Source organism: Fundulus heteroclitus, unplaced genomic scaffold (genome assembly GCF_011125445.2).
Source record: "Fundulus heteroclitus isolate FHET01 unplaced genomic scaffold, MU-UCD_Fhet_4.1 scaffold_45, whole genome shotgun sequence".
Lineage (NCBI taxonomy): Eukaryota > Metazoa > Chordata > Actinopteri > Cyprinodontiformes > Fundulidae > Fundulus > Fundulus heteroclitus.
In genome coordinates, this window is record NW_023396868.1 from 1,003,823 (window position 1) to 1,027,401 (window position 23,579).

Consider the following 23,579-nt stretch of genomic DNA (forward strand, 5'->3'; position numbering starts at 1 on the left):
CGAGATCAAATGACACATCCAAGATGATTTCATCTGGCTAATCATGATCTGGCTAATTGGGTTCTTCGAACACACCTGTTGTTTACAATTAGTATGGCTGGATTGAGTTATCTGAGACAACTGCGCGTTCATGCGTTTGTTTAAAAGGGGAAATGTATCGATAGTAGAAACAATGATCAGCAGCGCTGCTATTGGCTGTTCAGCATGGCCAAAGAACACCCACAGTTTTTCTCCCAAGCACAACACGAGCTTTTAATGGAAGGTTATGCCGAATTTGAGTCATTAATTAAAACACCTTAAAAATCTGTTAAAGCCAGGAGAGAGGGCTGGCAAAAAGCAGCAGGCAAATTAATGCGTAAATACTGTCCATGGTAGATGTTTCTATCACTTTCTACAGTATGAATTTTTGCATTTTAATAATTTGATATTTCTTTTGTTCTTTTATATCAGAGCCTCCACGGGACCCACTAGAACATGGGGACAAGTAAAAGTGAAATACAAGAATATTCTACAAAATGGTAGCCTTTAATTATTATACTTTATTTTAAAAAGGCACTTGTTATGTCAAGAGATCCAAATTTCAGTGTCATTCCTTAGACACGGGAAGTAAAGGACGCATGCAAACTGAGAATTTGAACAAAAAAAAACTTTATCCATAAAAAAATTAAATTTTCCTTTTCCAAGTAATCCACAGTTTACACGGTAAAACTGTATTGGTCCGTGGCTACATAATCCATCCATAGTTTTTTCTAATACAATATACGGCTCGACAGGAAGCAAGCCTTTCAAAGTAAACTAAACTTCACAATAAAATGGCCCGAACAAATCTTCTTACTATAGGATAAAAACAAAAAGCAAACCATCATACAAATAACTTAAATATTTTAGATTTATGGCTCCAACACCACTTTTTCCTCTTTAAAAGCCACTGTTAAATGATGTGTTTGTCTGTTTATAACAGCCACCAAGAAAATCTTACTACAATTACACTGTCGCGCTCCGCTAAAGGATCCTGTCTATTGCGGAATACGCGATTAATTCGAAAAACTATGCAAATTATTCTTGCACCTTCTGCAACAGGTTGCAGTCGTAACAATGGACATGGCTACAACAGACTACCCTATCTCCCCCGCTTATACAGCCGTGATCTAATCTTGTTTACATGAAATAAGCCTGCTCTGGAGCAGTGTAACCTGGGGTTACACTGATCTCACGCAACCTTTGAGGGACCCTGTGAAGATGCAAGGTATGAGAAAATTGAATAATGTTTTGATTTGGATTCAGGAAGCTGAAGTAGTGCTCGTCCCACTTTAAGAAAGACTAGCATCTGCAGCTGAGTTGACTCTTCCTGACAACTCTTTACTGTTTTTCTTTGACAAGAAAGAAAAACAAAACTAGCTGTAAATGGGGGAGGGGGAGAGAGAAGAGTGTTAATGTACATATCTGTAATGTTGGATAACATGGAAAAAACATCACCCCAATGCACACAACATGCAACAGGAATAGCCAGATTGATTTAAAAAGACTGCTCATTTAGTCATTGTATATATATATATATATATATATATATATATATAGATAGATAGATAGAAGTTTAATCGCAATTAATTGCATAATTTCAATAGTTAACTCAAGATTAATCGTAAATTAATTGCATATTTTTTCTTTTTATTTCTGAAAGTGTAAAAGCCTATTTGGGCATTTTAATATGCAATTTTGCAATAAATGACACTAGTAAAAACATGCTTGTACAAAAAATATTTTAATTTTTTATTCTGAAGCCATAAAATGTTTAAACTCTGGCCTATAATGGCTAAATCACTAATGATAACGTCCTGATGTTTACACAATGTATAAACAAATGTGTAAATAAAGACACGGGCAGAGCTGCTTCCGCTGTCTTTATTCCCTCAGCTTCTATGTCAGTCGAGAAGAGGATGCGCTCCTGCGCGTTATGAGGTGGAGGGATATTTCGGCTGGTTATACTCACTGTGTCCAAATAGCGACTTCACTTTCAGAAACAAGCCCCAAAAAAAAAAACGGTAACCCGCAACTCATGAAATTTACCAGCGACTTTAGAAAAAAGAAGCCCAAAGTCGCATGAAATAAGTGGGCTTCGCAACATTGAATGCGGGTCTGTTTTGCTACAGTCTCCAGCAATCTTGGAACTATGGAAAGCGCCAAGGGCAAAAAAATACAATCTGGAGAGCACTGCAGGAAAAAAAAAATGTTAAAAGCGATTAACACCCGTTAAAACATTTTTGCCGTTATGGTCTAACAAAGTTAATGCGTTAATACTGACAGCCATAATTTTATTTTTTGAGGTTTTTACAGCCCTAGTGGCTTGTTTTTGTAACAGTGGGCTGACAGGAAAGGGGCTACGAGAGAGGGGGAGACATGCAGCAAAGGACCACAGGTCAGAGTCGAACCTGGGTCGGTCGTGTCAAGGACTAAGGCCTCTGTACATGGGTTGTGCACGCTAACCACTGAGCCACCAAAGAACGCCCTAGTCATGAGATATATTTTCTATGTTTTGACAACTCATAGTGTGGTGGCTTGTGTAAATTCACAAAGTTTCACTATGACTGTACTCAAAGAGCTGTCCAAAACCTTAGAGTTACCCAACATCACATTCATGCACGAAGACATAAATATGGCAGATGGCATAACTGATTGTGAACCCCATTAATATGAGGAGCTGGTGTCCAGGATGGAGAAGGTGAGACCAGATTTGGAAGCCAGTTCTATTGAAGGCCCCTAGGTGAGACAATAGTTTACAGAAGGTTGTTGTTTTAGACATAGTTAATAACAACAGCAGTCTCAGGGGAGCATTAGAGCAGGAAGGGTGCTGTAAAGGACTTGATGGAGGATTGTGTTTCCTCCAGGATTAAAAGGGGAACTTTGAACTTTGAAGCACAGGAAGTAGGACACGTGGATGTCAAACAGATGTCAGAAAATCAAAGGAGTGGTTGCATCTAATCATGTCGGATATGGTGAAATATTTTGTGAAAAGTGGTACAATGTGTGGTCAATTAAATCCAAGGAAGACTTTGACATCATTACAGGAATATTTCCTTTGATTACAAACCAGAAAGAAATTATACTGGATTACACAGACATGATGATCCCTGTCAGAGGTTTTAAGTATCTGTATGTGTGTGTGTGTGTGTGTGTGTGTGTGTGTGTGTGTGTGTGTGTGTGTGTGTGTGTGTGTGTGTGGATGCTTTTACAGGATGACCAGAGGCCTGCGGAAGGAGAGGACAGCAAAACAGTGATAAAATGTCTCATTAACCATTACATTCCTAGGCACGATAAGGACGGACAATTGAACCCACTTCAAGAATAAGGACCTGCTATGAGTAGAGTCCAGTTTAGGACTAAAACATAAGTTTGGTATGGTGTATTATCCCCAATCAAAAGGGCAAGGGAAATGATTAATTAAAACCTGAAAAACCAGTTGGCTAAAATCTGAGCACAGACTAAATTATTATGGGTTGATGTTTTGCCTCTTGCTGTGAGGTCAATCGGGTGTTCAGTTAATTACACTACAGGATACACCCCCTACAAGTTGCAGACTGGAAGGACTTTTCCGGGGCCCAACATCAACCACCGGGATCCACAGGTGACTAGCAAAATTTGACACATCTCAGTTACAGACTGTCTTGGAGGTATAAACTGAAATACAAGGAGATCCAAAGGAAGGAGAAGGAGATGCACCCCCCCCCCCCCCCCCCCCCAGACGCCGACTGGGTTTGCTTTAAGGTCATCAAAAGAATGTTGGAGCCAAGATTCACAGGGCCCTACCAGGTGGTTGAAAGAACCTTGCATGCGGTCAGGTTGAAAGGAAATGCAGAGATGTGGTTTAATCGGGTCAGTACGGGCCAGCACCTGACAGGCCAACACCTAACAGGTTACATCCATCTGTAAAGGACATTGCTGTCAATCTGGTTTAAGACTCCTATGGTCATATGATGTGTTAACTGAATGAATAATTACAGGTTGGATCATACATTTAAAAGGAAATCTTTCAGGTTGGGGAAATAAGAACCCCTCGTCAGGTATGAAATATAAAATCTCCTGGTTACACAGATATTGCATGACAATACATCGCTGATATTGATTCAGGGATATCTGAATAAAGTTTAAATTTATAGGTTGGGATATCTTATTCTCCAGGGAAAATCGGAAATTAATTCTGTCATAATAGGTATGCATACTGTTCTATTTGGGTCTTAGGTGCCTACTCTCTGAAGGTCCGATACATCACTTCCAGAATTAGGAAGGGGACCGGGAATTTGAAAATTCCACCTTATCAGATTCAAACACATCTCTCCAACTAAACTTTCTGATCAATGGTTAACCCCTACCTTCTTGGCTCCAGTCAACGCAGCTTTCATCAGTTTCCTGTAGCAGTATTTGGCATAGCTGCTAATGGCAACCCCTTGAACACAAAAAGAGAGAAAGTTGCACCAATTAGAAGAGCTCCTGTTTGAGTTCAGGATATTAAATTATTTCAACCTAAATAGAAGCATGAACCCTGTACAACAATGGGCATCAGCTGAGCTAATGATGGCAAAAACTTGATGTTCTCCTATAGATGCGACAGGTGGCCCTGTCTTTCAGTGTTTAGCCCTGTTTCTCTTGTGAACACAGCTACTGGCTAAACTTTCACTGTGACTAACTGTATATGTTCTTTTTCATCCTTTAGACCAGGGGTTCCCAAACTTTTTTAGCCGGGCACACCCTTCCGTGTCCCAACTAGGTTGAAGCACCCCCAATCTTCAATAAAGATATATATATATATATATATATATATATATATATATATATATATATATATATATATATACCTCCAGGTGGATTCACGGACAAAACTGTACCAGCTTCTAAATCTGTCTGACTCACAGTTTTCGCCGCAAAATAGAAACACTTAGAGATTTGATTTGTGTCCATAGTCCGATGACGAGCGAGCGACGAGCGAGAGAGAGACACTTTTGGTAGAGCAGCACAGAGTAACAATAACAGAGTGCTCCATAAAGCTGTTATTTCCTGATTGTTTCACAGCAGTTACCTTTAGCAGGTAAACGCGCCCACGGTAGCACACCTCAGCTCCCAGCAGACTCACCTCCGGTTTCCCTGTTTCTGTCTGAATATGCACTAAAACCGAATCTTTAAAATGAACTGCACCTGTCTGAATCACAATGAAAAGTACTACATCTCTGTGAGTGAACAAGAAACCGCGTCTAGCACTAATTCCCACCCAGCAACAGCGATGGCTGCAGAGGTCTGGGCCTGTCATGCACATTAGCGCTTCTCACTGTTTCAATCACGGTAGCATGAGCATCAGTGTTTGTAGGTGCTGCACGATCGATAGAGAGACTGAGTCACTCGATTTTAATCTTGTAAATAAAACTTTCGGCCTGAATTCTATTTTTCCTCTTACGTAAACGACGTAATGTCAGGAGGAGAGAGAAAGAGACATTTTCTGATTCTCGCTTGTTTTCTTCTCCTGGATCCGTTGCAATTCTCTCCTCTGTTGCCTCCAACTCTCTTTCATCATATTAAATCCAAGCACCAGACAGAAGTTTTGCTGCTAACACTTTATTTTAGGACGAACAGAACGGGACAGCTTTCACCCTGCCAGTCCGCTGAACCACCACTCCTCCCCCCAGAAGCCCCACATTTCTTCTGGTATAACCCCAAAACAACCTAACTTAAAGAAACAGTAAGTGTGCAACAGCACTTAGCAATAAAGTCTAATACGGATCATTACAATACATTTTATTTATTTATTAAATTTACAGTTTTTGATTTTAAGTTTTACAAAGGAAATGTTTATTTACACGTCTTTATTGTGTGGGGAAAAAAACACAGTCAGACCGCCATTACAGTTTTTAGCTGGCACACCCCCTAGTGGCAGCTCATGCACCCCCAGGGGTGCACTTTGGGAATCCCTGCTCTAGACCTAAAAACTGGCTCAGTTATCTGCTGAGCTGTGATTTTCTCCTAGATGAAGCCACTAAAGTAGGTAGTACTATTTTTCTCTCACATAGAAACTACTTCTAGATCAGAGCGTCTGTGTTCTTTTTATGTATATACTCTATCTTCTCAAATCCTCTGTCAATTTTTAGCGAACTTTAAAATATCGCAAAAAAGAGTTAGGCATGATTCCACCTTCTGGTTTGCAGCATATTAACCAGGCTCTGCAAAGCGTAGTGTCATCAGAAGTTGATATACAGTGTATGGCTGTAATAAACAGGTTAAAAACTAGCATGGATCACACATCTAAAAAAAAAAAGAATTAAGAATATTTAATTTGTCACCGTGACAAAATTTCTCTTTGGCCACTCCGGTTCACCTTACACATAATGAGGCAAAAACTGACAAATAAACATGCAATGAACTAGGGTTAAACAAATTTTGCCATTCAGGAGAGTCACAGATAACATATGATGAGGTAGTTGTCATGATTTGTCTTTGGATGAACCCGGACACAGCACGCACACACAGAGCTTGTTCTTGAAGTGAGTTTTATTGTACAGAATGATGGGTGAAATGACGAGAGGAACCAGAGTCTTATGGACGGAGGTGAAGGGTGCGGAAGCTGGCTAGCAGGAGGAGCACGGGGAGACTGACCCGGAGGAGACTCGGGAGCGGAGGACTTGAGAGCGTTGAGTCGAGTTGCTGGACTGGAGAACGTTGAACTGAGTTGCTGGACTGGAGAACGTTGAGGCTGCTGTAGATTTCACCGTGCAGCCGAGAGGATTCTTGGAGGTGCAGATAGGCACGGGCGCAGGAACTCTGGCAACCAGACGTGGGAAAATCTCTGGTTGCTGAAGATTTCACCGTGCAGCCGAGAGGATTCTTGGAGGTGCGGGCGCAGGAACTCTGGCAACCAGACGTGGGAAGATCTCTGGACAGAGGCGCAGCAGAGGATGAAAACAGGCTGAGACTGAACGGGAGTGAACACTACGGGCCGGCAACGAGAGCAGAAAGAGGTATGTTTAAATAGGGGTGGAACCAGGTGGAAGCAGTAGCGAGTTGATTGCAGCCTGCCAGGTGAAACCCATCAGGCTGCGCAGTAACGAGAGAGAGAGGGAGAGAGGCTCAGCATGCAGCCCTCACGCTGCATCCTGACAGTACCCCCCCCCCCCCAAGGCCGGACACCGGACGGCCCAGAATCTCCACGCTGGGTGGGTGGAGGGGGCCTAGGAAGGCGGGCAAGAGTCAAACTGAGAGACCAAAGAGCCAGCAAGCACCAAAGGGACCAGAGAACACTAGGGGAACCAAAGGGACCAGAGAACACTAGGGGAACCAAAGGGACCAGAGAACACTAGGGGACCCAAAGGGGTCAGAGAACACTAGGGGACCCAAAGGGGTCAGAGAACACTAGGGGACCCAAAGGGGTCAGAGAACACTAGGGGAACCAAAGGGGCCAGAGAACACTAGGGGAACCAAAGGGGCCAGAGAACACTAGGGGAACCAAAGGGGTCAGAGAACACTAGGGGACCAAGGAGCTAGAGAACACTGGGAACCAAGGAGCTAGAGAATACAGGGGACCAAGGAGCTAGAGAACACTAGGGGACCAAGGAGCTAGAGAACACGGAGGAACCCAAGGAGCTAGAGAACACGGAGGAACCCAAGGAGCTAGAGAACACGGGGGGAACCAAGGAGCTAGAGAACATGGGGGGACCCAAGGAGCTAGAGAACACGGGGGAACCAAGGAGCTAAAGGACACTGATGTGCCAGAGCACAACTAGGGCGCGGCACATCAGGGAAGGTACGAGCGCTTGACAGCGCGGGGGGAAAGAGCGAGCGCTTGACAGCGCCGGGGGAAAGAGCGAGCGCTTGACAGCGCCGGGGGAAAGAGCGAGCGCTTGACAGCGCCGGGGGAAAAAGCGAGCGCTTGACAGCGCCGGGGGAAAAAGCGAGCGCTTGACAGCGCCGGGGGAAAGAGCGGGCGCAACACAGCGCCAAAGGGGAGGAACGGCGCAACACAGCGCCAAAGGGAAAGAACGGGCGTACACAACGCCAAAAGGGAAGGGTCGGGCGTACACAACGCCAAAAGGGAAGGGTCGGGCGTACGGAAACGCCAAGGAACGGGCGTACAGAAACGCCAAGGAACGGGCGTACGAAAAGGCCAAGGGGGAGGAACGGGCGTAAGGAAACGCCAAAGGGAAGGGACGGGCCAACAGCAGCGCTAAGGAAGGTAACGGGCGTATGAAACGCCAAGGGGGAAAGGACAGGCGGACTGACACGTCAGAGCTCAACAGCGCAAGAAAACACTGGAGCACAATAACGTACAGAGACACCGGGGGAAAGGAAAGGGTGTGCGAAAACGCCAAGAGCAAGGAACGGGCGTATGGGAACGCCAAGGGCAAGGAACGGGCGTATGGGAACGCCAAGGGCAAGGAACGGGCGTATGGGAACGCCAAGGGCAAGGAACGGGCGTATGGGAACGCCAAGGGCAAGGAACGGGCGTATGGGAACGCCAAGGGCAAGGAACGGGCGTATGGGAACGCCAAGGGCAAGGAACGGGCGTATGGGAACGCCAAGGGGAAGGAACGGGCGTATGGAAACGCCAAAGGGAAGACAATGCCGGAGCGAGAGGGAAGCGCTGGGGCCCAAGGGACGAGATCGCCGGGGCGTGAGGGAACCGCCGGGGCACAAGGGAAAGACTCGCCGGGGCGTGAGGGAAACGCCGGGGCGCTAGGGAAGAGATCGCCGGGGCGTGAGGAAAACGCCGGGGCGCAAGGTAAGCAACTCGCCGGGGCGTGAGGGAAACGCCGGGGTGCAAAGGAGAGACTCGCCGGGGCGTGAGGGAAACGCCGGGGCGCAAAAGTAAGTAACTCGCCGGGGCGTGAGGGAAACGCCGGGGGGGAAAGGAGAGACTCGCCGGGGCATGAGGGAAACGCCGGGGCGCTAAGAAGAGATTGCCGGGGCGTGAGGAAAACGCCGAGGCAGAACGGGCGCATGGCAGCGCCAAGGGGTAAGTGCGGGCGTACTGATATGCTAGGGCTCAACAGCGTACGGAAACGGTGGAGCACAACTAGCATACAGATAAGCCAGGGAGGAGGACGGGCGTATGAAAACGCCAGGGAAAGAACTGGCGTAAGGAAACGCCAGAGATAGATATAGGTGGACCATAACACTAGGGCTCAACGGCGTATAGGAACGCTAGAGCACAATTAGTGTATGGCAACACCTGGGGAAAAGAACTGGCGTATGGGAACGCCAGGGGAAGCAAGAACGGAGGGCGTCCTAACACGCCGGAACATGAACGGGGGCGTCTTAACACGCCAGGAAACACGAATAGAAGGCGTCCTAATATGCCGGGAAACACGAACGGAGGGCGTCCTAACACGCCAGGAAACACGAACGGAGGGCGTCTTAACACGCCGGAAAACACGAACGGAAGGCGTTCTAACACGCCAGAATCAGGGAATGCGCCGAGCAGCAACTGGCCGATCGCACCAGAGGCTCAGCCGGCGACAAGGGAGCGCCGGAGGGCTCTGGTGGCGGCTTGCATGCGCTGGGCAGCAACAGGCGGGTGCGCCAGAGGGCTCAGCCGGTGACTAGAAGCGCCGGAGGGCTCTGGCAGCGCCTAAACACAGAGGAAGACATGACAGGAGGACTAGGCCAGGGAAAACAATGGACTACTATACTAAGACAGGGACTACTAGACTAAGACGGTGGCTACAAGACTAAGACGGTGGCTACAAGACTAGGACGGAGGCTACGAGACTAGGACGGAGGCAACAAGACTAAGACGGAGGCAACAAGACTAAGACAGGACTCGGGGGAACTACAGGGGCTAAATGGAAAAACCAAAATAAACCAGAAAACTAGGAGGGGGACCGAAACCCAGAGCCAAACCACAAAACCAAGCAAAACAAGGAGACGAGGGCAGGTTCAACCAAACTGATGAAAAACTAGATAACTACAGCTAAAAATAGGAACACGAGCAAAACAGGAAATCTAAGGTGAAAACTAAAAATTCAGAACCAAAATTCGAAAGCCTAAAGGGAAACCTAGAACAATTGGACCGAACTGAAAATATACCCTAAAGCAAAACAGAAACTCAAATACTTTTAAGGAAAGCGGAAAAAAACTCCTGAATAATTCCGAAACTCAAAATTCCTAGATAAACCAAACTAAGATTCAACCCAAATAAATTCTCAGAAAGCAGAACAATCAAACTAAGAACTCTAAAGGAACACTAGAAAACTGTAAACCAAAGAATGTTAAATAACTCAAAACCTCGGGACCAAAATAACTCAAAACAACAACTGAAACTAGAGAACTGGATGTCTAACTAAAAAACGAGAATCTGGAAAATAAATCTGGAAAAATAACGCTAAACTAGGAAACTAGATCTAGGGTGGGAACTTGAACACGCAGACAGGAACTAGAGATCGCAGGGAGGAACTGGAGACACAGACAGGAAGTCGAGAGCGGGGATCTTGAGACACGGACGGGAAGCTGAGCACGCAGACAGGACTTGAGCACGCAGACGGGAAGTTGGGCACGCAGACAGGAACTGAGGCGGGGCGGATCCTACCAGCTTCCGCACCTAGGCTCTGTGCGTGCTCGGGTTCATCCTTTGGCTGGCCCGTAATTGTCATGATTTGTCTTTGGATGAACCCGGACACAGCACGCACACACAGAGCTTGTTCTTGAAGTGAGTTTTATTGTACAGAATGATGGGTGAAATGACGAGAGGAACCAGAGTCTTATGGACGGAGGTGAAGGGTGCGGAAGCTGGCTAGCAGGAGGAGCACGGGGAGACTGACCCGGAGGAGACTCGGGAGCGGAGGACTTGAGAGCGTTGAGCCGAGTTGCTGGACTGGAGAACGTTGAACTGAGTTGCTGGACTGGAGAATGTTGAGGCTGCTGTAGATTTCACCGTGCAGCCGAGAGGATTCTTGGAGGTGCAGATAGGCGTGGGCGCAGGAACTCTGGCAACCAGACGTGGGAAAATCTCTGGTTGCTTGTAGATTTCACCGTGCAGCCGAGAGGATTCTTGTAGGTGCAGATAGGCGCGGGCGCAGGAACTCTGGCAACCAGACGTGGGAAAATCTCTGGTTGCTGAAGATTTCACCGTGCAGCCGAGAGGATTCTTGGAGGTGCGGGCGCAGGAACTCTGGCAACCAGACGTGGGAAGATCTCTGGACAGAGGCGCAGCAGAGGATGAAAACAGGCTGAGACTGAACGGGAGTGAACACTACGGGCCGGCAACGAGAGCAGAAAGAGGTATGTTTAAATAGGGGTGGAACCAGGTGGAAGCAGTAGCGAGTTGATTGCAGCCTGCCAGGTGAAACCCATCAGGCTGCGCAGTAACGAGAGAGAGAGGGAGAGAGGCTCAGCATGCAGCCCTCACGCTGCATCCTGACAGTAGTAGGGTGCTTTTTGAACAATGATAGTGTGCAAGTAGGCTGTAACATTAAGGTGATTGTATGACGGGCTAGAAACAGTGTGGGTGATTTTAAAGCATTGGACTGCAAGTCTTACATTAGGGGGTGATTGCCATCACAGCTCTTGGGAAGAAGCTGTTTCTAAGCTTATTTGTTTTGCCACTGAGGCTTCTGAAGCGTTTACCTGATGGGAGAGGGGCAAACAGTGCATTGCCTGGGTGAGAGAGCTTTTCAGTGTGCTGCTAATGGGCAAGTCGTAATTGTTCAGTAATGACAACAAGTATTGCCAATCTTTCTTGTGCAGTCCAGAGATTTTTCTTATTTAACCTTTATTTAACCAGGAGATTAAAAACCCCTTTTCAAGGGAGTCCTGGCCAAGAGGCAGCAACAAATAGGCACACAGAAAGTTACATGGTTAAAAGAAAATATCAAACAATGAAAAACAGGTACATGTCATTGAATCAGCCTGAATAACTTTTAGTTTGGAAGTAAAAGAACTCAGTGAGATAAGATGAGTTAATTCCAATGTTTTCTGAAGCAAGTTCCACAGGAGGCTGCTGAGTGAACAAAATCTTTCTTGACCAACTCAGTGCGAGCAAAAGGGACAGAAAGAAGCAGCAAATTGTGTGATCAAAGGTTATGAGTTGACATTCTCAGTGCGATTGCAGTACAGATATGGGCTGCCAGAAGTCCTATAATGCCTTGTATATAAAGGTTAATCAATGAGAATTCCTTTGAGAAGCCAAACCTATCCACCCTTCCCATGAATCAAATCACAAATCACAATGGTGTTGACATTTTGCAGTTTGTGATGAACCTCAGAGAAAAGACACAGAGTCAAGCATTCTAAGACATTGGGACGTATAAAATGTATGTATAAAAGACCTTCATGGTCCAACACAGACATAAAAGTTGCAGTGATAAGCCGCTTTTTAGAAGCATATGGAAAAAACAGCTTGTTTCAAAAATGTAAACCTAACTTTAATTCAAGTCTTTTTTTTCCAAAGGTTTTCTACAAGAACTTTCCACATTAAAATTAGGGAGTCATTGATCAAGATGCCCAGATATCTAATAATTTTCTATTTAATTTCCTCCAGAAGAGGGCACGGAGGGGATCTTTTAAGGTCCCTGGATCTGAAAAATTACATCAATTTAGTTTTAACTGTATTAAGAACGAGTTTCAAATTTAATAAGACTAAGCTTAAAACGTTCCTTTTTGACAAAGCTTATAGTTAGAGTGGCTCATGTTACCCTGAGCTATCTCTATAGTTATGCCGGTTTAGGCTTAGGCTGCTGGACGACATCAGGGCCTATTTCTCTCACTCTACGGAGTTCTACTGTTCTCCAATTTGCATTGCGTGTCGTCATTTCAGCGTTTAACATTTTGTTCTCTCTATTTTTTTCTTCATCAGAATCAGAATCAGAATCAAGTTTAATCACCAGTTAGGTTTGCACTTACAAGGAATTTGACTTGGTGTTGATGGTGCAGACAAAAAATAAAATACAATTAAAGCCGCAAGCAGCGTCTATCGGCCCTCGCAGCCAAGCGCCACTCTGGCCTATTGGCCAACGTGGGGGTTCACGCAATGCCAGTCGCCAGCCACCGCAGAAGCTGTCACGTATTTTTCCCGCCCGTCTACCGGCCGATTCACAAGAACGCACTGGGCAGCACTTATCCGGGGTCAGGTCGCGGGGGTAGCAGCTTCAGTAGGGAGGCCCAGACGTCCCTCTCCCCGGCCACTTGGGCCAGCTCCTCCGGGGGAATCCCAAGGCGTTCCCAGGCCAGCCGAGAGACATAGTCTCTCCAGCGTGTCCTGGGTCTTCCCCTGGGCCTCCTCCCGGTGGGACGTGCCCGGAACACCTCACTAGGGAGGCATCCAGGAGGCATCCTGACCCGATGCCCGAGCCACCTCAACTGGCTCCTCTCGACGTGAAGGAGCAGCGGCTCTACTCTGAGTCCTCCCCAGATGACTGAGCTCCTCACCCTATCTCTAAGGGAGAGCCAAGACACACCACAGAGAAAACTCATTTCGGCCGCTTGTATCCGGGATCTCGTTCTTTCGGTCACGACCCAAAGCTCATGACCATAGATGAGGGTAGGAACGTAGATTGACTGGTAAATTGAGAGCTTCGCCTTTTGGCTCAGCTCTCTCTTCACTACAATGGACCGGTTGTACGTTGTGGTGTAGATTTTTGTGACTATCTTAAAGTACAAAATTTTTAAATAGTCTCCATGCATCGGCCAAGTTTGGTGAGTTTTTGAAAATGATAAAGCCTCCAAAAAGGCCCCTCTTTAGGGGGGCAGAATAATAATAATAATTTACAATACAGATACAATAGGCCTACACAGCGCTTAGCTGCTCGGGCCTAATAATAATTAACACTACAGATACAATAGGCCTTCGCAGCGCTTTGCTGCTCGGGCCTAATAATTAACACTACAGATACAATAGGCCTTCGCAGCACTTTGCTGCTCGGGCCTAATATTTAGGTACAACTTAGTAGGTACACCTGGTCTGGCATTCTTTTAGCTGTGACATCATCCAGGGAAGACCTGCTATTACCATCTAATGTAGAACAGATTACTGGTTCAATGTGTGCTTCTGTGCTTCTTTTTCTCTTCTGGTGTGTCTCTGCTTTGTCTTCTCTAACCCTCAGTCGGTCGAGGCAGATGACCGTTCATACTGAGTCGGGTTCTGCTAGATGTTTTCCTTCCCGTTAAAGGGGAGTTTTTCTTTCCACTGTCGCTTCACGCTTGCACGGTATGAGGGATTGCTGCAAAGCCATGGACAATGCAGACGACTCCCTGTGGCATTACGCTTCTTCAGGAGGAGTGAATACTGCTTTTCAAGACTTGATGCAATCAATTGGGTTCCCTTAGATAGGAGGTTTTTTTTACCAATATGTATAATCTGACCCAAACTGTATAATCTGATTGAATTTGACTTTGGAAAGTGCCTTGAGATGACGTTTCATGAATTGGCGCTATATAAATAAAATGCAATTAAATGAAGAACATTGGATAATGACAAAGGGTTTCTGCAAAAGTTCAATGGCATGTGTAAGAGTGGATCCAGTGCAATGAATAACTGTCATCTGCATAAAAATGCAGATCTGCATCAGATGCATTCTGTTCTAACTCATTTATGTAAATTATGAATAGAAGAGGACCTAATAGAGAGCCCTGTGGCACCACCTTGTGGATAGTTATAGCTTCAGAACAAATATCATCGTATTTAATACATTTTGCCAATTTCTAAGATAATTGTTTTAACCCAGCAACAGCTTGTTACGAAAAAAAGTTTTAATGGGGGGGTTTAAAATATAACAAGCTCCTTATTTAAGTATTGTAACTAAATGACACTTGTTTTTGACAAAATAAAAAAATAAATGGTGCATGCACTAAAATGCCAATTATTGGTGCTTAGGGTCATAATTGACAGAAAAGACACAAATACACAAAGTATGGCAGACCATGTCAGGTTCAACCCATTTTGGGACTTTGGCTCCCCGACTATAACCAGCACATACCACAGATCAGTAATGGAGCGAGGCTATAATTGTGTGAGTTTTAATTATTTTATTTTTTTATGCATGAGACTTAGAAATGCTTGCATCTCCTCAGCGGTCCATACATAGCTGTTGTTGCTTCCAGACCTGTTTTCAAGCGTTATGGGAAGATCCAAGAAGATGGCGGTAACAGGAACAGTTGATCAGTCATGTGAGGCAAACGTTTGCTACGTTAGATCTCGACAAAGAGTCGACAAATGTGTTTCCATCTTCTCTTTAGCACATTTACTGTTTTTAGAAAAAGTCAAAAACCACTTCAAGCGAGTGTAAATAAGTTTGCGAAATTTAGTTAGTTAATTTGAATTTTACCGTTTCCATCAATCCCTTTTAATGTAATACTTCAAAATGCACATTAAGAAACATTGATGGAAATGTGACCGCTGTCACTGTCATGAGAAAGTCTGGCTCTTCCACTCTGCTGGCAGACATCCTGTTTGTTGGCCTTAGATTAAACTCCTGCATCGGCTTCTACACCAACATTTCTTTTTTATTGCACCATTTTCCAGGTAGTGTAGGACCCTCATGTTCCATCTCAACAGCATGATCCACCTCAAAAACCTGAACAGCACAAACATCAACAGCTGAATGTCAGTGTCACTTGTTTACCCTTGGTGTCATTCAGTGGGTCCATGTGCCTGTAGATGTAACCCTCCAGGTAGGCGTGGAAATGAGGTGTTGGGGGGAAGAAGGCTAGACAGATGGCCATTAGCTCCCAACCACGCTCCAGGCTATCATATCGGAAGTTCTCTGTAGTTTGCCGGCACAGCTGGATGTAGAGTTCATCACGGAGACCCTGATTACTCCATCCCCGAACCACCACCTGAAAGAAAACCAGTAAGCTCAGTGGTAAGGTTGACAAATTGCTCTAATTCTTACTTACCTTATTTTTCACAGTAATGCAAAAGGATTGACTGTGGGTGCAACTTCCAGTAACATGGGGGATGTTGCAGTACAATGTTGTGTTTTGGTAGCTAATCTTATGTGGAAAGCAGTACACCTGAAGTAAGTTTAGTTTATCTGATGGCCACAGTGAGAAGAAATTACAAGTGGTAGACTCACAATATAGGTCGCAAAAATTTGTTTGTGGACCATCTTGCATACACAGGTATGAAAATTATCAGTAAAACAAGAGTCCCTGTTGTTCTCAAGAGCCACATACTCTAAAAAATACACCTGGGAAATTCCATCCCTTTTCCTACACGCTTATCCCCAGTGGGGTCGCGAGGGTTGCTGGTGCTTATCTCCAGTTGTCAATGGGCGAGAGGCGGGGTACACCCTGGACATGTTGCCAGTCTGTTGCAGGGTAACACAGAGACAGACAGGACAAACAATCATTCACGCACACCAAAGAAGAATTTAGAGAGGCTAGTTAACCTAACAGAAATGTTTTTGGACTGTGGGAGGAAGCCGGAGTACCCGGGGAGAACCCACGTAGAACATCCCGGAGAGAACCCACGTAGAACATGCCAGGGAGAACATGCAAACTCCATGCAGAAAGACCCAGGGTGGACTCGAACCCAGGACCTTAAATATTTTGTCACTATTTTCAGGAAGTGAATCTGATGTGTAATGTGTAATGAGTTCATTACACATAAAATTAAAAATGTCAAGCCTTTTTAATTTTAAAAATTATGGTTTACAGACAACGAAAATCCATAATCTGGTGTCTCAGAAAATTAGAACACTACATCCATAAATTCCATGTTATGGCCTACACAATTGTTTTGTAAGATTGCTGCGTTACCAGTTATCCAGTCATTAATACCCTCCACAAGAAAGGGAAGCCAGAAAAGGTAGGTGGAAAGAAAGGTGGTAGGAAAAGGTGCAACAGACAGGGATGACTTAAGACTTGATTGTATTTTCAAGTAAAATCCATTTAAAATTTGGGGAGCTTCACAAGGCATGGACTGAAGTCAGCATCCTAAGAGCCAGTGCGCACAGACAAACCCTACAAATGATTTAAAAGATTTAGATAACCTCCTATCTGTAGTATGAGCTGATTGTGACATTCACGTTGACAACCCTGAAGATAGAGTTGCAAAAGAACCATGTGACACACTTAGAAATTTTTGGTTTGACTCAAATGTTAAACAGCCAACACACAAGCAGGGATATATTTTAGACTTCATCAACAGTGTTACGCCATATTAGGATGTGACAGACTACAGCTCCTAGCATGCAACAAGGTCCCCCTGACAACCAGCCCACCGAGTCTTAGGTCGTTGCCATGGAACTGACATAAAAGGTGAAAACGGGTAACAATCTCCCTTCTTGCTGGCGAGCAGCCAAATTAAGAAGAAACAGGACAGCTTTCTCTCGTTTTGTTTTTCCCCCACTCGGCACAGGATTTGACTTCTCGCTGGTCAGAGAGTTTCTGAATCAAACTTCTCCCTGTATTCCCAAACAGGAGGTCGCGACTTAAAATATTTGAATTAATTTTCGATCCCACTGGATCGTCACAAGCTCCGTTAGTTGGCTCTGGCCAAACAAAACATTGCAGAGCACCCAGGGACTGTGTGTTTTTCCTTTTTTTCTTCTACCCCTCACGGCCGCTCGAAGTCTCTGGTGGAACCACGGACAAGCCGGACATCCTCACTGAGGCAACATCAAGTAAAAAGGACTTTCCCCTTTTTCCCCTTTTCACCCATTATAATTTGTGCCTGGGCAGAACCTATTAGGAATTAGTTTAATGCTTAATTACTCCGAGAAGGAGTTTGTTTTAACTGTGCTAAATATTTCTGAAATATGTTCGGTTTCCTGCATTTTTCTTTGAAGTCCTTTGTTCAGGAGTGAGAACGCGTCGTACTCAGAGTCCGCCCACACCAGGCATGTGCGTTAGATACATCATTAGGACCTCCTCCTCACGCATCACGCAAGGTAGTAGGTCATATGTCGTTATAGTCGCCATCTTGGAAGGGTGCAAGGTGCTCTGAACGGTTAGCTTAGCTTGTTGTGAAGTGACATCAGTTAGCTGCCACTAGCAGTGTCATTGGTAATAGCAGGAGTTAGGAACCAGCAGTGCATGACTGCTAGCGACTAGTTGTGCGGCGCAGAGGTGTTCCCCATGTGGTTTCAGGTCTGTTTTGGTACTCCAGTAGTGCTATCTCAAAGCTATTTTGTCTTTCAATTCTGCTAGGTCAAAGTGCCAACTTCTTGAATGTGATGTCAATCAGTCTTAAACTACTGTAAATTGAATTAAGAATTGCTACCTCTCATTTAATCCATTTTTTATTTGTTTTATTTTTATTTATCTCCTTTGCATGTTCTTTTGGGTAGCGAGTAGTGTTCCTAGTGTTTTTATTAACTACAATAACTGCTGTAACAGGGATTATTATATTAATAAATCATAATGTGTGAAATAGTAATTGTTTGTGGTTATTTTGGTCCAGAAGTTGAATGGTCTCTAAGAGCAAAAGACGTACATCTTTGTTGAGTTGATAATTGAATAACTGAGACATTTTCATCGGTTTGTGATAAAGAGGTAAGAATTAAAACTCTAATTGCAATTTTAATTTGAGTTATCAATGTTTGCTGAATTCTGACCAGTTAAACTGGTCAGATCACACTTTTCCAGCATAACTAAGTTTATAACTGCTAATTAATAAACAAATTGTTAGTATTAATCATTACAGATCATTAAAACTCCACCTTACTGATAGAGGTGGGGGGATTGATCCAAGTATCAACAATATATTGATACCAACGCTGGTATTGATATTGAACAATACTCATGCAAAAAGATTGATACTTTTTATTCTATCCTGCACGCACTGAATGCAGCAGATTCTCCTAATTCTCCCCGTCTGTGTCACAGCACTTTGCTGCTCCTCCCCTCCCCTCTCGTCACCGTCTTGCACCGTCATGTGGCTCCGCGGAGCCAACCTATTAGGCTCAGCCTGGCCCGCCCACTCACAGGGTTTATACAGGAATGAGTAACTCTAATTTAATGCTTTTTTTAATACTCTTTTAATGCTCTTAGAAATAATTTTAATGTTCATACCCCAGAGCTCCTCCGCATGCAGTGTTGCATTGGATCCAAATCCGTCTGATTTCCCGATGTTAGTGGCGGTAGAGCTTGCTCCAGCTGCTGCTGTGCTGTTTGTGCTGGTTGCGGTAGCTACTGCGGACATAACTGCGTTGGTTACAGAAATATAACTTGACATTGTTAGCTGTTGTTTGCCCCTTGCAGCTGATCTGTGGCTGTCCGCAGTGGTGTAGTGGCTCCTGGCCTTTTAGACGCAGCTCAGAAAAATGACGTTTCAGAAACAATGACATGTAACACTTATCTATTTAGTTTACCCAAAAATCCATAAGTAGTGTTTACCCATTTTAGCCTAAAATATTTAGGCAAAAATATTTAGATTAAAATATTTCCTTGAGCTACTACGTGAGGTGTGAAAATACTGTTTTTTAAAGATTTTTTCCAGCTTCTGGCAGGTAATGTAAAATTTTCTTTGGTTTATATTGAAGGAATTCCTACACTACATCCAGAATCAACATTTCATTACTTTACTGTAGGTTTTTCAATATAGACCTAGATGATAAGGCATGTGGAAAGTCCTGAATTGAATGAGAAAGAGAATCTGTAGATAGAGATAGAGGTAATGACCAGGAGACCATCAAAACTCGAATCACTTAGACCGTCCCAAGAATAAGGAGGGTGCATCTTGAGAAACAGAAAGAAGATTGAGGCCTAGCATTACCAAATTTTTTGCAATATTACTGGGTAACTAATATATATAAATTAATATACTGGGTCTCTTCTTCTTATGAGGGGAATGGCCTTTTATGGGTTGAAATGGAACAATATTGTGCTTATCCTGTGTCTCTACCTTCTGTGGTATGTGCACCATTGCCACTCAGTAAGCAGCGACGTACAAACAACCCTATTGTAAGGGACTCACTTCGAATATGGTCCCAATTCAGAACCCACTTCAAATATAGACAGGCTATGCCTTCTATGCCAATCTCGGCCAATGCATTCTTTCTACCCTCACTCGTGGATACAGCATTTAAATTATAGTTCAGGAATGGATTTAAACGGGTGAGGGATCTTTTTAAGGACAGTGTGTTCATGTCATTCGAGCAGCTGGTAAATGAGTATAATATCCCCAGTTTGCATTTTTTCAGATATCATCAGGTGCGTGTCTTTGTTCGGAAACATTTTACTTCCTTTCCGTTACTCCCACCAAATGACTGGGTAGACAAGTGGTTTACAATGAAAGTCAATGACGGAATTCTCCAACCGCTAGAGTGGCCCACTCTAGCTTTTTTAAAGATTTCAAAACTCCGAACAACTTGACCTTACTCGCTCAATTTTAACTCTATGTAGACAAATTATACATCAAAACGTAGGTATTTTTGTCAGGATTCGGGAAATGTAACCCTCATTAGTGTGGCATTTATAGATTTTTCGCAAATCACCTCAGACCAGACCGACACAAACCCGAAACCTCCTCCATTCATTTCCTATGGAGCGGTTTTGAAAAATGACGTCTAAAAATCCAAAACATCACATGTTTTCGCATCGTCGCTACTCCTAAACCGTTTTATGTACAGACATGAGACTTTCACACATGAATGTCCCAACCCTTCTGGCACTCACAAAAAAGGAATTTTGTGGATAACTGTTACAGTTTTTCCGCAGGAACAATTTGTTCGGGAGTAGCGAATGTGCAAATTCCTAAAAACGCTTTGGAGCTGCATTTTCCCACATCGACCACTTTTTTTACATCGTCGCTGTGTCTCCACCGATTTTTGTACAAACATAAAAGTGAGGTTCATGGTCCTCAAAAGCCTGCTGATACTCATGGTGAAAGAATTATTTTGATATCTCTTATACTTTTTGAGTTACAGCGCTTTGTTCGGGACCCTTTTTAGAGGATTTCTAAAAATCCATAAAAATCCCATTTAGATCATAATTTTTTACGCCTTTATTAAACTTTTTCTAGCTAAAATCGATAGCTTTTTTTCTTCCCCTATCCGTTACGAACTAAACGCAGAAAAAATTACGTCTCTACCATTTATGGATCAGGAGATATGAAGCGTTGTTCGGGGCAAAGTTCTCCATTATAATCCAATGGGACTTTTTGTGACCAAAGTGTCTGCACTTGTGTAGACGGCTGCTGCAGGCTGCAGGTGTGTGAGTGAGTTTCCATGACGACGGAACTCTGAGGGCCAGAGGGAGATGCTCCATTTAGATACAATGGCAACTTTCATCGCTCACTGCAGCGGCTGTGATTAATGTAGAAATCTGAAATTCGCACAGTCACTTCCTCTTAACATTTTAAAATTTTCATGTGACTTTCAGCCATGTGTCACTTTTCTGTACCATTTGGGATTTCAAATGCTTTCCTATTGGGCCTTTGCTTCCAACAGGACCTGGCATGATAACCAGACACGACCCAATTGGCCAATACAGCACCACCCACCTGTGGAAAATGGTGCTACACGTCATTTTGGTCAAATGTTGAGTTCTGGGCCCAGATGTGGTGAGGCTGAGTTGCTAAAGGAGGCCAATCTGACCCATGAACTTTGGTCACGTTTGGTGACATTAAGTATTGGCACCCCTATTTGAGGCACTTCCCAGTACAGGATTTGGACCAAACTAGCAGAGTACACTCACCCAGTGATACCAAACACAACCATGTTAGCGGCTAACAGTTAGCATGTTGCTAACCGGAAGTAGCTCTAGGAAGGTCTCGCCAACGTTTGCTTCACAGAGTCTGTTCGTACTTTAGAGAGAAAGCTCCACAAGAAATTTGGGCTACGTCGCATAAAGCATATCCCAGCTATGGGGTGTCAAACATCCAATGCTTTTCAATGGGGGATTAAACCCCTTATGGTCCCAATACTGCATGCCCATATATGGCGGTCCAGTATAGCTCAGATGGAAAGTGCAGGCTTTGCATGCAAGAGGTCGTGGGATCAATTCCCGGCGTGGGAGACTAAGAGTTTTGTATTATAATCCCCACAGTGTGTATATTAAAACATGTGTGCTGATCCCATGAAGTATTTTTTTTTACCACCCGCCATTTTGAGTTACCATGGCAACGTTATAAACAACGTATTTTCTCCCTATTTGAGGCACTTCCCAGTACAGGATTTGGACCAAACTGACAGAGTACACTCACCCGGTGATACTGAACACAACTATGTTAGCGGCTAACGTTAGCATGTTGCTAACCGGAAGTAGCTCTATGAAGCTCCTACAAACTTCTGCTTGACAGATTTGGTGAAATTTAGGATTTTCTTCCTTTTTAGGCACTTCTCAGTACAGGATTTCAACCAAACTAACAGAGTAACATCACCTGGGATACTGAACACAGCCATGCTAGCGGCCAACCATTAGCTTGTTGCTAACCAGAAGTAGCTTTAGGAAGGTCCTATCAACTTCTGCTTAGCCAGGGTTCTTCTGCCTTTACAGACAGAGAGAGGGCTGCAGCTGTCAGTGAGTTTCCATGACAACGCTGCTAGCAAGAGGCTCCTAGGAGGTCCATTGACTTAACATGGCACCTTTCGACGGCCGCTGCGGGGGCTGTGAAGACTGTAGGAAGCTGAAATTTGCAGTGTTGCTTCCTGTTGCTATTTCTGACGATACGGTACGCACCAAGTGGCAGGCGCCTTGCTAAATTTCTTCAGAAATTTTCTAGTTATTATTATTATTATTATTATTATTGTTTTAAATAGTTGAGTACCCAAGTCATTTTATTAGATGTTATTTTGTTTTACTTTGTGTTAAAGTGCTCTTTAAATAATGATGACAAGGATGATGAAAATACTCCTGCCTTCCTCCCACCTCACAGTCACACCAATGCAGGTGAGGGGGCAGCTGATGAGGCTTAAACAGAGAAAAGCCGCAGGACCGGACGACATCCCCCCCAGGCTGCTGAGGACCTGTGCAGATGAGCTCTGTGAGGTCCTCTGCTACACCTACAACCTGAGCCTCAGCCTGGGGGTGGTCCCCACCCTGTGGAAGACCTCCTGTGTGGTACCGGTTCCCAAAACACCGCACGCCAGGGAACCTGCCCACTTCAGATCAGTCACCCTGACCTCCCACCTGATGAAGACCATGGAGCGCGTCATCCTAGCACAGCTGCGCACCGTGGTCAGCCCCACCCTGGACCCACTGCAGTTTGCCTACTGCCTTCATGTGAGATCGTGTGAGATCGTGTGAGATCTCATATGTGAGATCGTAAACCATTGACATCCATTGTACAAAGCTTAATTTTTTTTTTTACAAAATCCTTCGTCATCTTTACACTTCTCTGGATCTTAAGTGACAATAAAATTACTATTTGGTAAGGTCTGGTACCAGTATGATACCCGTTTGAGATGGTGAGGTGGTGGATGGTTTTTCCCTGATTGGTGCACTGCGAGCGAGGAATTAACAGTGAAAAAATGCATAAATAAAAAGTGTAAAGTGCTCCTAGTGTGAAGAGGAGGAAGGAGGGGTCTGAGGTGCCGTCCGTCCGTCCGTCTTCTTCCGCTTATCCGGGGTCGGGTCGCGGGGGTAGCAGCTTCAGTAGGGAGGCCCAGACGTCCCTCTCCCCAGCCACTTGGGCCAGCTCCTCAGGAGGAATCCCAAGGCGTTCC

At 44.6% G+C, this 23,579-nt stretch overlaps 1 protein-coding gene across 7 annotated transcripts in view; it reads right to left on the reverse strand.

Moving 5' to 3' along the window:
- arhgap39 (Rho GTPase activating protein 39) overlaps positions 1 to 23,579 on the reverse strand; it is a 283,987-nt gene that overhangs the window by 93,583 nt on the left and 166,825 nt on the right. For all 7 annotated transcript variants that reach the window (XR_004929431.1, XM_036131648.1, XM_036131649.1 and 4 more), the window contains 2 exons: positions 15,591 to 15,804; positions 4,368 to 4,441 (listed from right to left, as the gene is read on the reverse strand). Coding sequence is in view for 6 of the 7 variants with exons in the window: in XM_036131648.1 (XP_035987541.1) it covers positions 4,368 to 4,441; positions 15,591 to 15,804 (288 nt within the window). In the remaining variant the exon portion in view is untranslated. The remainder of the gene's footprint in view (positions 1 to 4,367; positions 4,442 to 15,590; positions 15,805 to 23,579) is intronic.